At 66.6% G+C, this 16,477-nt stretch overlaps 1 protein-coding gene across 8 annotated transcripts in view; it reads right to left on the bottom strand.

Moving 5' to 3' along the window:
* PRKCZ (protein kinase C zeta) overlaps positions 1-16,477 on the bottom strand; it is a 75,670-nt gene that overhangs the window by 46,497 nt on the left and 12,696 nt on the right. Inside the window, exon 1 of one of the 8 annotated variants that reach the window (XM_080652255.1) lies at positions 13,738-14,186. The exons of 2 other annotated variants lie outside the window; for them this stretch is intronic. Coding sequence is in view for 2 of the 6 variants with exons in the window: in XM_080652252.1 (XP_080508378.1) it covers positions 13,088-13,136 (49 nt within the window). In the remaining 4 variants the exon portion in view is untranslated. Of the gene's footprint in view, positions 1-1,287; positions 1,375-13,056; positions 14,187-16,477 lie in introns of those variants that run through there. 5 more of the 8 variants (XM_080652253.1, XM_080652256.1, XM_080652252.1 and 2 more) reach the window with 5 other exon arrangements.

Below are 16,477 nucleotides of genomic sequence, written 5' to 3'. Positions count from 1 at the left end.
TCCTCCGGCTCCGTGGCGGCGACGGCCACTGACGTTAATTGCGACCTGGAACTTTAAATTGCCTGTCTGTGCGCGTCTGCACCCTCGGCGGCCGCCCAGCCCGGCACCGGGGCCGCCACGGGTGGGCGTGGACGGAGGCGAGGAGTGGAGGAGGGTGGCAGGGCCTCGGAGGGAAACTCCCGATGCCAGGCTGAGGCCAACCTCAGTGAATCACGGCTCCGCTGCCGGGCTGCCTGCGGGCGTGGGAGGGCGGCTGCTCGTTCTGAGGGGAGCCGGCCAGCTCCCAGGTGACCCCGAGTGGCGTGGCGCCAGGACCGACGTCTCCCGGGGAGCCCGCCCGGAGCCCAGATCACAGCCCAGATAAGCGTGGTGTGTCGTGAGGGCCGAAGCGCAGACGCCTGCGGTTCGGTTGCGAGTGAGCGGCTGTTGGCCCGGCGTCTCCGGGAGGCGTGGGACACCCGTGCTGTCGCCGGGTGTGGGGTGTGGGGTTCGGCTGCGGAGGGTCCGAGTCGAAAAACCTGACCCACAGTCAACTGGACGGAGCTTCCTGGGCAGGAGCGGCTGTCAGAGTGGAGCCCCCACCCCGCCCAGCACCGCCCTTCAGCTCCCAGGAAGGGCCGCGGCAGCGTGGCTCCTGCAGGCCGAGCGCCACCTCCAGGGGCTGGCACACCCGCCCCTCCGCGCACACCTGCCCCTCCACGCTCACCCGCCCCTCCGCGCATACCTGCCTCTCCGCGCTCACCTGCCCCGCTACTGACACCTGCCCCGCCGCGCACACCTGCCCCGCCGCACACACCTGTCCTGCGCACACCTGTCCTGCTACTCACACCTGCCCCGCCACGCATGCTGTCCCATCACGTACACCCATCGGCTGTGCACACCTTTCCTGCTTTGTACAGAACCAAGCCCATGGGGCACAAACTTTCTCAGACCACCAGCTCCTGATGGGGGGCGGGGGCAGCCTGTGCCGCTGGCTCTGCCATCTCCCCAAAGTCCACCTCACCGTCCCCCCCCGACCGGGCACATCCCAACCCCCCCCCAGGCCCTGGGACACCACGGCCCCCACACACAGGTCAGGGAGGCCCAGGGCCGGGGGAGGCCTGGAAGTCCGCGTGGAGAGCTGGACCCACTGACGCCAGGAGGCAGAGCCCCGCCTGCTCCCTGCCTGATCCTCGGCTGCACCCCCAGTCGCCCCCCACCGGCCACCGGGAGGGGGCTGGCCGCCCCCCTTGGAGCACATGGTGCCGTCCCTCCGTCAGCATGGCGCGCGGTGACGTGAAAGGACACCTCGTCACAGCACCGCCAGCACCCAGCCCGTGCGCCATCTCAGCAAACCAGCTCAGCTCAGCACAGACGGCAGCTCTCCAGCCTTCTGACTGCTCTTCCCCCCAACACCGCGGAACACAGTTCACGTGCAGGACGGCTCCCGGCACGGCGGCTCCCGGGGAGCCACACACAAGCCTGTCTGTGTGCAGGCCCCGGCTCCCGGGGCGGAGCGAGAACGAGGTCAGAGTGGACCCCTCCCTTACACACACACACACACCCCCCATCTCTGCTGGAGGAAAAGCCAGGGTCGGGCAAGCAAATCAGGCCTCCGCCTGGGAGCCACCTCCCCCACGGCCTCACTGCCCACTCACCCTGGACACCAGGCCGCAGGGAACCCGTCCTTCAGGGCTCAGACATCATTAAGGGTACAAGCTCCCTTCGCACAAACACAGACCGGCTAAGGCCCGAGTGAATCACGCTTGTTTCTGTTGGCTCCCGGGAACAGGTGGGGCTCAGGAAGTTACTCCTGCATCACCCACCGCCTCCTGACCCGCCGTCCCTTTAACATCCCGAAGCTCAGCCCCAGCGGGCGTGGCTCAGTGGATAGAACGCCGGCCCGTGGACTGAAGGGTCCCGGGTTTGATTCTGGTCAAGGTTACATACCTCGGTTTGCAGGCTCGATCCCCGGCCCTGGTCAGGGCTCATATGGGAGGCAGGCAGTTGATGTCTCTCTCTCTCTCTCTCTCTCTCTCTCTCTCTCTCTCTCTCTCTCTCTCGCCCCCCCTCCCCACTCCCTCTGAAAAGCAATGAAAAAATGCCTCAGGTGAGGATTAACAACAACAAAAACCCACGTACACACCACGTGGCGTTTTGCACAACAGGGTCTCTTCAGCCTTCAGAGGAGGCAATGCTGACCCCTGCCCTGTGGCTGGGCCTCGGGACACGGTGCTCCGTGCAGTGACGTAAGCCAGACTCAGAAGGACAGAGGCTGTGTGACTCCATTCCCAGGGGCCTGGAGTTAGGTCCAGAGACAGAGCAGACGGTGGTGCAGGGCCGGGGAGGCGGGGTGAGTGTGATGGGGACACAGTTTCCATTTGGGAAGATGGAAAGTTCTGGGACACAGGGCCCGGAGCACAGCGCTCTGGCCACACCCCCGGGGTCAGCGGGGTCCTCCCAGGTCACTCACACTCCGCCCACCATCAATCCTGAGCTGAGAGGTGGGCTCGGGGTTCCAGCAGACAAGGACCCCCACCTCCCGTGAGTCCCTCCCTGTGTCAGACGTTTAAAGGATGAAGTGTGTGTATTTCTAGTCTTGGACGGGGTGCTGTTCTGGGGTTCTGCCCCAGGGCGGGCAACAGGGCCAGGACTCCCCACTTCCCCGCAGGGCAGGCTGTGTGCAGCGGGGGCTGGGCCTGGTAACACAGCATGGAATCGAGGGGACACGCGGCCCGGGCCGGGGAAAGGTCAGTGACCCGGGACACGCTGCCCCGGGCCAGGGAGAGGTCAGGGACCCGGGACACGCTGCCCGGGCCGGGGAGAGGTCAGTGACCCGGGACACGCTGCCCCGGGCCAGGGAGAGGTCAGGGACCCGGGACACGCGGCCCGGGCCGGGGAAAGGTCAGGGACCCGGGACACGCTGCTCCAGGCCAGGGAGAGGTCAGGGACCCGGGGACAGGCTGCCCCGGGCCGGGGAGAGGCCAGGGACCCGGGGACACGCTGCCCCGGGCCGGGGAGAGGCCAGGGACCCGGGGACAGGCTGCCCCAGGCCGGGGAGAGGTCAGGGACCCGGGACAGGCTGCCCCAGGCCGGGGAGAGGTCAGGGACCCGGGACAGGCTGCCCCGGGCCGGGGAGAGGCCAGGGACCCGGGGACAGGCTGCCCCAGGCCGGGGAGAGGCCAGGGACCCGGGACAGGCTGCCCCGGGCCGGGGAGAGGTCAGGGACCCGGGGACACGCTGCCCCGGGCCGGGGAGAGGCCAGGGACCCGGGACACGCTGCCCCGGGCCGGGGACAGGGGAGAGGCCAGGACCCGGGGACACGCTGCCCCAGGCCGGGGAGAGGTCAGGGACCCAGGGACACGCTGGCAGGCCCAGGAGAGACCAGCAAGGTCCCGGACCCACCACCCAGGACAGAACCCGGACCGTGCGCTGACGGCGGGAGGAGCCGTATCTAACCTGGAGTTACGTTGTCAACTTTTCCTTCGTGTTAAGACGCACACGAGGCCACAGGTGACGTAGAACCGCCCGCTGTCCTCCCTTCCTAACCGTTTACTGCACGTCCAGGCTTCCTGCCGTCACCTGTACACCCAGAGACGCTGCTTCCGACACAGAGAGCAAAGGCCTTTCTCCCGGCGGCCTGCGCCCCGCACTGTCCCCGCGGTTCCTTCCCAGACGGTGCCAGGCTGCAGCCGAGAGGCGCCGGGTGTCCCGGCGGGCGGCACATGTGACCCCCGGGCTGGCTCAAGCCTCCGCGGCCTGACCCAGGTGGCAGGCGGGACACCACGGCGGCGGCCAGGCTGTGGCCGCCTCCCTGACCGTCCCACCGGGACCCTGGGAGGCACCTGGTGTGAGGCTCCGTCACTGTCAGGAAGGGCCGTCCGCCCTGAAGGTCGTGCAGTAAATGCCCCGGACACGCCCGAGGTCAGAGCAGATGGGCCACCCTCAGAGGCCACCCTCGGGGTCCCCCAGCCTGGGAGCCGAGAGAGAATGAGGGGGAGCCTTCATGTAGGGGTGACCCCCCCCCAAGCATAGCCTCCAGGGAAGGAGGGGAGAGGAGAGAAGAGGCCATGGGGAGGGGCTGTCCCTGCAGAGGCAGGGCTAGGGCTAGGGAGGGGCCTGCTGACAGAGAGGGCAGGGATGGAGGTGACTGGAGGGTGTGACCCTCCCCCAGCTGTGGCCCCTGGGGGCTGTTTACAGGCTCCTTCAGCCTGTAGGGGCGGGGTCATCAGGCCAGGGAGGCGGGGCCTGGGGCAGGGAGGCGGGGCCTGGTGTAAGGAGGCGGGGCCTGGGCAGGGAGAGGAAGCTGCCGCTGGGACCTTCCTGAGGTCGCACTGCCAAGGTCGCAGGCAGGGGAGCCACAAAAGTGGCCTCCTCGCGGGTCTGAGGCAGGGCGCACGTCCCCACCCCCAGGGCGGGGAGAGAAAGCCGCTATTCACAGGGCCCGTGCTGGTCGGAACAAAGGCCGCCTTCAAGCCCCGTGCCCAGGCAGCCACCACGTGCCAGCCGCCAGGCAGCCCCTCACACCTGTGCCCGCCCCGAGGCCCCGGGCCGTGGACGCTGGGCCCCGTGGCCGGGACGGAGCGGGCTCTGCCGGCCTCCAGGACTCAGACCCGCTCCCTCGGCAGGTCGCTCCCAGCGTCCCCCCCCCCACCACCGGCGGCCGAACCTCCCTCCCCGAAGGGCCGGTCTCAGAGGGAAAAGCACCCGGTCCCCAGGTTTTCTTTCCCCGTAAACCTTCCTGGCGACGGACACGCGTGGCTCAGAGACCTGGCGACATCCCTTTGCTGACAGGACGCCAAGCTTTGCCGGATGCTGGGACGAGACCCAAGCAGCTTCTGCGGAAATCAGGGCTGCGCGAGGGGCCCCCTGAGCAGAGGTCACGGGAGAGAAGAGGCCGCAGGCATCACCCGGCACCTCAGGGCACCGTCCCGGGGCTGGCGTGACGGCCCAGGTGTGCGGGGCCCTCCCCGCTGTGGCCCGGGGCCCGGGGCCCGGGCCGAACGCCTGCCTCCCGTTTCACAGAGCCCTGTGTGAGCCCTCACTGACCGCAGGGCCACGTCCAGCACGGAGCCCCCACCACAGAGAGCTCCTGCCCAGGCCCCCCACCTCTTACACCGTGTTTCTCCTGCAGCTCTCCTGTGTTTCGACACACAAACACTTATCGTGTGACAACTGCCTGCAGGACTCGGCACAGTGACAGGCCGTGCGCAGAGCCACACGCAGAGCTCGGGGGTGAGCGGGCCGTACCAGAGCCGTACACAGAGCTCGGGGGTGAGCGGGCCGTACACAGAGCTCGGGGGTGAGCGGGCCGTGCGCAGGGCTCGGGGGTGAGCGGGCCGTATGCAGAGCTCGGGGGGTGAGCGGGCCGTATGCAGAGCTCGGGGGGTGAGCGGGCCGTATGCAGAGCTCGGGGGTGAGCGGGCCGTCCGCAGAGCCCAGGGGTGAGCGGGCCGTCCGCAGAGCCCAGGGGTGAGCGGGCCGTATGCAGAGCTCGGGGTGAGCGGGCCGTGCGCAGGGCTCGAGGGTGAGCGGGGCCATATGCAGAGCTCGGAGGGTGAGCGGGCCATATGCAGAGCTCGGGGGGGTGAGCGGGCCGTATGCAGAGCTCGGGGGGTGAGCGGACCGTGCGCAGGGCTCGGGGGGTGAGCGGGCCATATGCAGAGCTCGGGGGGGTGAGCGGGCCATGCGCAGGGCTCGGGGGTGAGCGGGCCGTGCGCAGAGCCGTACACAGAGCTCAGGGGTGAGCGGGCCGTACACAGAGCCGTACACAGAGCTCAGGGGTGAGCGGGCCGTACACAGAGCCGTACACAGAGCTCGGGGGTGAGCGGGCCGTCCGCGGAGCTCGGGGGTGAGCGGGCCGTCCGCGGAGCTCGGGGGTGAGCGGGCCGTCCGCGGAGCTCGGGGGTGAGCGGGCCGTCCGCGGAGCTCGGGGGTGAGCGGGCCGTCCGCGGAGCTCGGGGGTGAGCGGGCCGTCCGCGGAGCTCGGGGGTGAGCGGGCCGTCCGCGGAGCTCGGGGGTGAGCGGGCCGTCCGCGGAGCTCGGGGGTGAGCGGGCCGTCCGCGGAGCTCGGGGGTGAGCGGGCCGTCCGCAGAGCCGCAGAGCCCGGGTGTCCCTCTGAGATGTTCACACCGTGACGAAACCTCCTCCTGACAAATTTCTCCAGATGCACCCTGGGTAAGCGGTGGCGACTGTCACTTGCGAGCGTTCCTGGTCGGCTCAGGCGTTGTGTCTGACAATCACCAGCCCCTACCGCCCAGGTGTAAAGGAGAACGGGCACTCTGAATGAACGTTACAGTTAAACGCCCCGGTCGGACGGCTCCGCTGGCTGGAGGGTCACCCCGGACCCCAAGGTTGCGGGTTCCATCCCGGGTCAGGGCACATCCAAGATCCAGGCAGTGACGCGTAGTAAGTGGAACAACAATCGATGTCTCTCTCTCTCTCTCTCTCTCTCTCTCTCAAAAGCAATAAATAAAAGTATGTACCCTGACCGGTTTGGCTCAGTGGATAGAGCGTCGGCCTGCGGACTGAAGGGTCCCAGGTTCGATTCCGGTCAAGGGCATGTACCTTGGTTGCGGGCACATCCCCAGTGGGGGGTGTGCAGGAGGCAGCTGATCGATGTTTCTCTCTCATCGATGTTTCTAACTCTCTATCCCTCTCCCTTCCTCTCTGTAAAAAATCAATAAAATATACCAAAAAAAAAAAAAAAAAAAAGTACGTAACGCCCTGAACCCCGTGAGACCCACAGTGCTTGTGGGCGCGAATCTGTAGCTGGGCTCCAGGCAGCTGGGCCGCCCGTGTGACCATGCTGCTTCACGCATTCCCGCAAAAACAGCAAGTCGTCATACATGTCACGTGTCTAAAAGCCAGAGCGGGAAAGGAGACGGCGTAGCATCTGCGTGGCGTGTGCCTATGACGAGGACCTCGGCGGCAAGCGTGACGGCCACCTGGGAGCACACGTGAGCTGAGTCACCGCACGGGAAACCGGGGATGTTCTCAGCCCTCCGGGAAGGAGGGCACGGACGGCGATGCTTCCCACACCTGGAGAACCCTCCCCAAACCCACATGACGTGTCGAGAACCCCGTGTGAGGCTGGAGACAAAAGGAAGGGTGTTCTGAGCGGCCGAACAAGGCGACCCTGTGACAGCCCCCAGGGAAGGCTGAGGCCAGGGCCCTGGAGGCTTCCCTGCAGCAAACCCGCAGCCCTGTCCCAGGGGCTGGCGCAGCGCTCGCTGCTGGAAGATGCGGGCAAGAAGGCGTCCTCGGGACACGCAACGGCGAGTCTCACTGACGCGGTTTCCTGGACGTGGCGCTGCTGCTGCTGCTGCTGCTGCTGCGCCGTGAAGACATGCGTCCGTTTGCGTCCTCGGGGGATTATGTAGCCACATCCACACCTTTAAAAAGGCAATGAGGCCCTAGCTGGTGTGGCTCCGTGGACAGAGCATCGGCCTGCGGAATGAGGGGTCCCGGGTTTGATTTCTGGCCGGGGGCACATGGCTGGGTTGTGGGCTCGGTCCCCAGTGTGGGGCGTGCAGGAGGCAGCTGATCGATGGTTCTCTCTCATCATCGATGTTTCTCTCTCTCTCTCTCTCTCTCCCTTCCTCTCTGAAATCAATAAAAATGTGTTTAAAAAGAAAAAGGCAAGGAGTGAGCCCGGCTGGTGTGGCTCAGTGGTTGAGCATCAACCTATGAACCAGGTGGTCAAGGTTCAAGTCCCGGTCAGGGCACACGCCCGGGTTGTGGGCTCGATCCCCAGTGTGGGGCGTGCAGGAGGCGGCCGATCCACGGTTCTCTCTCCTCGTTGATGTTTCTCTCTCCCTCTCCCGCTCCTCCCTCTTTTTTTAAAAGTGAGCGAGTGTAAGGAAGCAGAAAGGGTGACACCAGGCTCCCCTCAGGGGAGTAAAGGCGCGCACCTCGCGGGACAAGACGGAGCACAGGGAGGCTGAGCCGCACGGGGACCGGCCTGAGCGCACGCGGGGGCGAGCCGAGGAGTAGAACCTTCCCACGTCGCCGTGTTGGAATCACGTAAACGTCTCACACGGCCCACATGTAACGTGCAATCGAAAGGGTGGGGACAACACCCTAAGACCGAACGCAGCAGAACGGATAAACCCAAGTGAACCCCCCGGAGGGCAGCGCCCACCTTAACGCCGGGACGCGCGCCCACCGTCCCCACCCGCCCTGCGCAGACACAGTCAGGACCAGGGAACAGGGAGACCCCGCCGGCCAGCCCGTCCGTCCGTCCTGGTCGGTGGGAGTGACAGCCCTGGACAGGCAGGCGGGGCGAGCAGGCCGGCGCCCGCAGGGGAGGAAGGAGGTGGAGCTGAGGGTCTGGCTGGGTCCCCGGGACCTGAGCGCCCAGGACCCTGGTTGCCAAGTGCCCTTCTCCCCGGGAGGAGGCTGGCACCTGGGAGACCCCGCCCGGAGGGACCCGAGGGCACGCGGTCCTGGAGCCACTGAGCCAGACACGGGTCCTCAGAAAGGAGGGGAATCGACACAAGCACGTACGTGGATGCGGTCCCAGAGGGTGTGGCCCAGGGCTGTACACGCGAACCTCCGCCACCCCACACACCCAGGAAGGACCTTAAAGCGCACGGGAGCCGCTGACCGCGGCCCCGCCTGCCACGTGGGAGAATGTGAGCCTCGAATCGGCAACGAGAGAGGTGGAGTTTGCACGCAGTTTCGGACCCTCGGACCACACTGGCAGAGGGGAGGGGCGCCCTTCCTCCCGGCAGACGCCGACTAACCCTGGTCCAGGGGGTGACTCTGGCACAGCAGTGATCTGGGGTCTGGCCCAGCCCTCAGGGGTGCAGACCCACCAGGAGGGGGTGCTATGGCCCCTGGCCTCGCCCTGGTCCTGCGGTCAGAGCACCGTCTCTGGCCGGCACAGCTCCGAGCAGCCCCAAGCAACAAAGAATTCTGAGGAGACAATGAACAAAAGCACGTTGGCAAAGGGGGTGCCGGTAGAGGGGGGGTCTGGCCCCGTCGCTGGCCGGCATGGGCACCACCGGCAGGACCTGAGACAGGACCGGGGACAGTCGCCCGCGAGAAGCCGGGCTCTGATGGTCTGAGGACACGCCGTGCCACGTGCGAGCATGTATGCACTCGGAGTCCCCACACCCGGGCTCCCTGTGTGAGCGTCACGGCTCAGCCGGGCGAGGCTGACGTGCCCGCAGCCATAAAGCCCACGCGTCCGCAGGCCTCAGCGCAAACTCCGCGTCCCCGTCTCCCCTTCAGAGACGCGCACAAAAATGCCACCGAAATGCCACCGGGACGGTTTTGTTCAAACCGAACGCCACCCAAGGGAGGCCCGGCTTGATGACACCGGCACCCAGGGCGGACCCCCGGCCCCGCGGACGGCTTCCTGGGAATCCAAGCCGATCCAGACAACGGGTCTGTTAAACACAACGCCCGCCGTGCCGCCGAAGCGCCCACCCACGCACCTCCCCACCCACGCACCTCCCCACCCGAGTCCCTGTGAGCCTCGGCTCTGGAGCTCAGGCCAAGGTGACGGGGGCCTCAGGGCGCACTGGAGCCGGCAGAGTGACTCGGGGACCCCAGGACGGCACAGGGTGGGCCCAGGTCACCAGGAGGGGCGTGTCACGGGCATTGAGGGGGCCACCTGTCTGCTGTAAAGATCGCAGTCAAACCCGAGACAGGACTTCCAGAAAACTCTAAGAAAGGAGCGCAGGACCTGTGAGCGCGATGGAACAGGAAACGGGGAGCTGACCCTGCGGGCGACAGGAAGCGGGAGCCGCACGGACACGTCCCGAGCTGAGGGGACCACGGAACGTCCCACGTGGGGGGGAAGTCGGACGTGGTGTTCAGAAATCTGGAAACAAACGCCACGAACCTGCTGAGACTGGACGTGAGCCCCTGGGGGTGAGGGGCGGGGGTGGCAGGGACACCTGTTCTCTTTTAAGCCTCGGGGCTACGGAACGCCCTGAGAGGTAAACACGTCAAACTCAAAATTACATTCAAAATACGAAAACAACGTTCCGGGCAAACTCCACACACCAGCATCTGGCGCTAACAGCCGTCTCCTGACCGGGATGGCCGCCCGGCCTGTCACGCTCACCTGACCACATCCGCCCTCCAACAGCCCCATTTCACAGGTGAGCAGAGGCCCACCTGACCACATCCGCCCTCCGACAGCCCCGTTTCCCAGGTGAGCAAGCAGAGGCCCACCTGACCCCATCCACCCTCCGACAGCCCCGTTTCACAGGTGAGCAGAGGCCCACCTGACCACATCCGCCCTCCGACAGCCCCGTTTCACAGGTGAGCAAGCAGAGGCCCACCTGACCCCATCGGACCTCCTCCGACAGCCCCATTTCACAGGTGAGCAAGCAGAGGCGGGGGGCAAGGGGTGGGTGCTGACCACCTACTCTCATCGGGCGGACCCAGGCAGGCTCCACCCTGCTGCAAATCAAACCTTTTTAAACTTCCCACGGGAGAGACATTTTAAAAAGCAAACTTTAAAAAGACCAGACCCATTCAAGCCACCAAATGAGACAGTAAAATGCAAAATCCGGCCTCCTCCACCCACTGGCTTTCCGAGTACAGACTCTTCGTGTACTTACTTATTTTTACCTTAATCCTCACCCAGAGATTGACTGACTTAAGAGAGAGAGAGAGAGAGAGACATCGATCGGCACCACTCCCCCCTCCCCGCCCCGCCACATGTGCCCGGACCAGGAATCGAACCTGCAACCCGTGTTGCTCGGGACAAGGCTACAACCTCCCTTCGCCCAATAAACGAATGAGGAATAAAACGAGGTGAACCAGCCTCCACGTCGGTCACCTTGGACTCAAGCACCAAGGCAGGACGTGTGCTAACGGGGCGCTCCACCCCTCCCGACTCCGAACGTCCGGTGGGGAAATGACAGGCCCTCCCGGCTCCCAGTTCGGCCGCCTGGGAGGGTGGCCACGGGGCTGGATCAGCCGGGAGGCAAAAGGGAAGGGAAGCCAGTCATCAAGGAGGCGCCCAACTCAACATATTTAGGAAAGTCCTAGAAATAAACGGCGGTGTCCGAGGACAAATACCCTGGCGGGCGTCGCCATGGCTTCATCACCGCAGCTTTTGCTGCCCCTGCCGTAAAGCAGCGTCGTCCAGGCCCCGGGGTGGAGCGGCGGGAAGGGCACGTGCCAAGGCCCTGAGGCAGCGGGGGCGAAGCAGGTGGCGCAGACCCGTGGGCCAGGCTGACACGTCCTTCCCCACGGGGAAGGAAGGCTTCTCCCCGACGGGTGGGGCCGGGCGGGGCCTGGCTCAGGGGCGTGGCCCACCCCAGCGCAGCCCCTGCCCCTCGGAGTCCTGGCTCTAGGTCAGTGAAGGAGACAACCCCTATCTGAGTCTTCGAGCCTCAGCAGAGGTCGGAGGTCAGGGCCTGACTCCAGACACCGATGACCTGAGACCCGAGACCGGTCCTCCTGACGGTGAGGCCTCCCTGGGCTCGGCTCCGCCCAGGGGACCAGGACTGCCCAGCGGACGGGACCCAGCCTCACCGCCACCACGTAAGAGGGAGCTCATGAGACGGGAGTCTCCGCTGGGGTCCCCGCCAGACGGCAGGCTGGCCAGGGTGGCATCCACTGGGCATCCCTGTCGGGACTGGCTGGGGGTCACCTACGACACAGAGGCAGCTGGTGGCCGGGGGGGGCCTGGAGGGGGAGCCCGAGTGCGGAGCTGGGCAGACACACACGACGCCTTACGTAACGGCCGGCAGCTCCGAACTCGGTGGCGGTGCCTGGCTGGTGCTGGCAGCTGAGACAGGGCCACGGTGAACCCACACGGGTCCGACTCGGACACAGTGCAGGCTCGTCCGTCAGCCTCGCAAACAAGGGCCTCGCAAACAGGCAGCCACAGCCCCTCGGCCAGCATCAACGAGAAGGGGGTGTTTCTTCCCAGAAGGGGTGCTGCTCCAGCCTGTCCCGTTCACGGCTCTGACTAGACCCAGTCGGGGCCCTGCTCTGTGTCCCCCAGCCTGCTCTGGGTCCCCCAGCCTGCTCTGTGTCCCCCATCCTCCTCTGTGTCCCCCAGCCTGCTCTGGGTCCCCCAGCCTGCTCTGTGTCCCCCAGCCTGCTCTGCGTCCCCCAGCCTGCTCTGGATCCCCTTGTCCCACTCTGGGTCCCCCTGTCCCGGCCCGGGTCCCCCCATGACCCACTCTGGGCCCCCCCATGACCCGCTCTGGGTCCTCTGTCTCCCTCTGGGTCCCCCTGTCCCGGCCTGGGTCCCCCATCCTGCTCTGGGCCCCCCATCCTCCTCTGGGTCCCCCGGCCCTGCTCGGGGTCCCCCAGCCTGATCTGGATCCCCTTGTCCCACTCTGGGTCCCCCTGTCCCGCTCTGGGTCCCCCCATGACCCGCTCTGGGTCCTCTGTCTCCCTCTGGGTCCCCCTGTCCCGGCCTGGGTCCCCCATCCTGCTCTGGGTCCCCCATCCTTCTCTGGGTCCCCCAGCCCTGCTCGGGGTCCCCCCATGACCCACTCTGGGTCCTCTGTCTCCCTCTGGGTCATCCTGCTATGGGTCCCCTGTCTTGGCCTGGATCCCCCATCCCGCTCTGGGTCCCCCATCCTCCTCTGGGTCCCCCGGCCCTGCTCGGGGTCCCCCAGCCTGCTCTGCGTCCCCCATCCTCCTCTGGATCCCCCGGCCCTGCTCGGGGTCCCCCAAGCAGCACATCTGTGCTCGGAAGGCTCCCGTCAGCCATGCACGGCCAGCATGTGGTCACCGGGAGAAGGAGGCCGAGACGTCCCCGTCGCCCCGGGGAAACCATGACACAGCTAATCTCGGCCCGCACACACGCGTGCGAGGCCCCGCTCCCCGCCCGGTGGCCCCCACAGCCTACGGTCCACAACCCAAGGCTCCCACACCAGCAGCCACCCCGCAACCCGGGGTCTGCGGAGCTGGCCTTTCAGTGCCGGGGGAGGGGCACCCCCGCTCCGAGGGCACCCCACACCCCTGCACCCCCAGGCTCCCGAGCACCAGGCACACGAGGGGTGCCCCACCCCAGCCCACTCGCCAGGCCGCCGGCCCCCGCCAGCCTGGGGGGAGGGGGCTGCCTGCCGCCGTTTGTTTCCACAGAAACACCTTGTAAAATGGACGTCAGCAGAGCACCCACCGCCCGCCTCCCGCCGCGATGCCCTCCGCGGCCGTCTACCTCCAACCATCTCAGCGCGGGGGAGCGGGGGCCGCGGGCATCACCCCGACGAGGAACGAGGACCCCGCCGAGCCAGCCAGCAAGCCGGCGCACGTCAACACTGGCCACGCGCTGTCGTCAGTGCCAACCGGAGCCAGGACCGCGGCGGTGGCGGGAGCGGGAGGCGGCGGGAGCGGGAGGCGGCGGGCGGGCGGGAGCAGGTGCCTCCTCACCGCTCCTCGCTCCTGCTGCAGCCGGGACAGCCGCCCGCAGCTCCGCAGGCGAGGAGCCAGCACGCAGACGCCCTCGCCCACCACGGACAGCAGGGCCGACACCCCCCGCGGCTCAGGTGAAGATGCGGTTATTCCCGGAGCCGCAGCCGAGGACAGGCCCCTGCGTGGACCCCGCTGGGGGGACACACGGCCGCCGCCACAGCCCCTGCATCAGCCGCGCTCTCGCCGGCTCGTCCGTCAGCCTCGCAAACAAGGGCCTCGCTCCCCCCCCCCCCCACGCCCGCCTGGCGCTGTATCTGTGCCAGCAACATCTGTGCAGCCGGGAGGCCGGAACCCGCTCTCCGGCGAGCACACGGCCTGCGCGGGCCGGGCTGCAGGGCAGCGATGCTCAGTACTCACCCGTCGTCCTCCTCCTCCTCCTCCTCCTCCTCCTCCTCCGCCTCCTCCTCCTCCTTCTCCGCCTCCGCCGCCTCCCGGCACAGGCGCCTTTATGCTCCGCGGGGCACGAAGGCAGGCATTTCCCTGCCCTTTCACGCGGGGCTGCCTGCCCCCTCCACCCCACAGCAGGCAGGCGGCTCCCGGCGGGGAAGGCGACAAGCAGGCCGCGGCAGCCCCCGCCTCACATCCCTGCCTCCTCGTGTCTCCAGGCCCGGGTGGTACCCGGTTCCCCTGGGAAGCTGGAGCCGGCAGCCGAGGCACCAACGAAAACACGGCCTGGATATCGGGAGCTGACGTCACACGGACACAGCATCTCCGCGTCGTGTCCTGTCCCCGTCCTCCGAGCCGGGTGGCGGGCAGCGGCCGGAAGGGGGTGGCTCGGCCCCCCGAGAGCCATGCACGCAATGGCCAAGGGGACGGGGGCCTCCGGCCAGGATGCAGGGACACCGTGGCCACCCCAGTGCGAGTGACCTCTGACCTACATCCAGAGGCTGAGGACAGACCCAACAGGGATGCTCGAGGGGCTGAGCCGGGTACCCTGGCCGTGGGACGAGGAGAGGGGGCAGAAGCCCTGGGTCCGGTCAAACACGTCCCAACCCCTGGTCAGGTGGCCTTTGGAGGTTTTCGCTGCCCTGGGGAGGGGGTGGGGGGGCATCGGGAAGGGCAGCAAGAGGTGCCCCCCATGTGAGGAGGGGAGAATGGGTGTCGGGCTGCAGTCACAGCCCCGCCAGCCTGGGGTGGGAGGGGACCTGGCCCCACGCAGGCCCTCATATGCCAAGTGCCCAGAGCAGACCCTTAGCCTCGACGGACACCCTGAGTATCCCCCAAACCCAGGCCCCCCCCGTGTCAAGCCCCAGCCCATGTCCCTCCAGATGCAGGCGTCGCCCTGGGGACGTGGGACGTGACGGGCCCTTCCGTGCCCACGGGTGACACACACCAGCTGCGGTGGGCAGAGGCCTGGGGGGCACCCCAGCTGAATCCCCTCCCGTTGGTGAGGAGCGGGCGTCAGGCTCACAAAATCGACCGTTTGTGTTCAAAGCACAGGCTCTGGCCTGAGTCTCCGTGCAGCCTCCTCCTGGGCTCAGGCAGCCGGGGCGACAGCCCTTCACCCACCTGACACTGAGCGACCTCAGAGGCACCTCCAGGAGGCCCCGCGCGTCCGTCCGTCACCGGAAACGCAGGGCGACCGGGGCAGCCCGCCAGCCGCTCCCATCGGCCAAATACCATCAAAATGGCAACATTCAAAGTCCCGTGAAAATTACACAAAACACAAATGCCGGTGGGCGTAGACCCGTGCGTGGCCAGGGGAGCGAAGCAGACAGCAGTTGTCCCACAGAGAAAAGTTCTAGCCAGGCCGGCGTGGCTCAGGGGCTGAGCGGCGACCTACAAACCGGGAGGTCGGGGTTCGATCCCCGGTCAGGGCACAGGCCCGGGTTGCAGGCTCCATCCCCAGTGGGGCGTGCAGGAGGCAGCTGATCCATGGTTCTCTCTCATCACGGATATTTCTCTCTCCCTCTCCCTCTTCCTCTCTGAAATCAATAAAAATATGTATTTAAAAAAAAAGAAAGTTCTGGACCCAGCGTTTAAAGAACGAACACAAACCTTCTCCAACGCCTCCGACCCCGAGGAGGAGAGAACACACACGATCCTGGCACCAAACCAGACGGGCACACGAGCGAGATCGGCCTCGCAGGACCAGCCGCACGCGAGGGGGGTCACACGCGGAGCGAGGGGGCGACTCCGGAACGGCGGCCCAGCGCGCAGATGGCAGACCGAACATTGCACCCTCACGGGCGAAGGAAAAACCACGCGATCACGTCCACGGACGGGAAACAACACCCGACAACGTTGAAAATCCTTCCGCGGGCCCCGACCAGTGTGGCTCAGTGGATAGAGCGTCGGCCTGCGGACTGAAGGGTCCCGGGTTCGATTCCGGTCAAGGGCATGGACCTTGGTGGCGGGCACATCCCCAGTGGGAGGTGTGCAGGAGGCAGCTGATCGAAGTTTCTCTCTCATCGATGTTTCTAGCTCTCTATCCCTCTCCCTTCCTCTCTGTAAAATATCAATAAAATATATTTAAAGAAATAAAAAGAAAGAAAATCCTTCCGCGGTAAAAACACTCAACAAACTAGAGGCAGGAGGTGCCGCGTGCGCTTCCCCCTCATGTGACCCAACAGCTCCATCCGGACGGGGCCTCCCCGGAGCAGCAGCATATCCCGCAGGAGAGGGGCTCCGTCCTGAAGGCTGTCCCCCCGCCCGCCCCCCGACCCCCTGCCCAGGTCAGACGCCGGCCCAGGTCGCCACCAGCTGCCAGTCAGAGGTTCCCCAAACCCCCGCCAGGCGGACGGGACCACCGGTGTGTCATACACGGACTCGGCTCCGTTGGGACGCCCGCTAGAAGCAGCGCACGGGGCCCGGCGTGGGGAAAGGGCGGCAGGGCTCCCGTGTCCTCCGGGGCCCACTCACCCATCTCCACGGCTCGCCACCCGGAATGTCGGAGAGTGAACTGCTGATCACCGGAGATGACTCCTCTCCCGGGCCCTCTCCCTCCCACCTCTGCCCTCGGGTGAGGGAAGGGACGGAGAGCTGGGAGTGGTGAGCAGCTACCCGCAGGCCATCCAGACAGACAGACAGACAGACAGACCCTCAGGAAATTCCGAGGAGGACAGGACAGGACGTCTTTTGTTGTTGTTTTGTTTGT

The sequence above is a fragment of the Plecotus auritus genome, assembly GCF_963455305.1.
Source record: "Plecotus auritus genome assembly, chromosome: 2".
Lineage (NCBI taxonomy): Eukaryota > Metazoa > Chordata > Mammalia > Chiroptera > Vespertilionidae > Plecotus > Plecotus auritus.
This window is presented reverse-complemented; position numbering and strand designations above follow the sequence as displayed.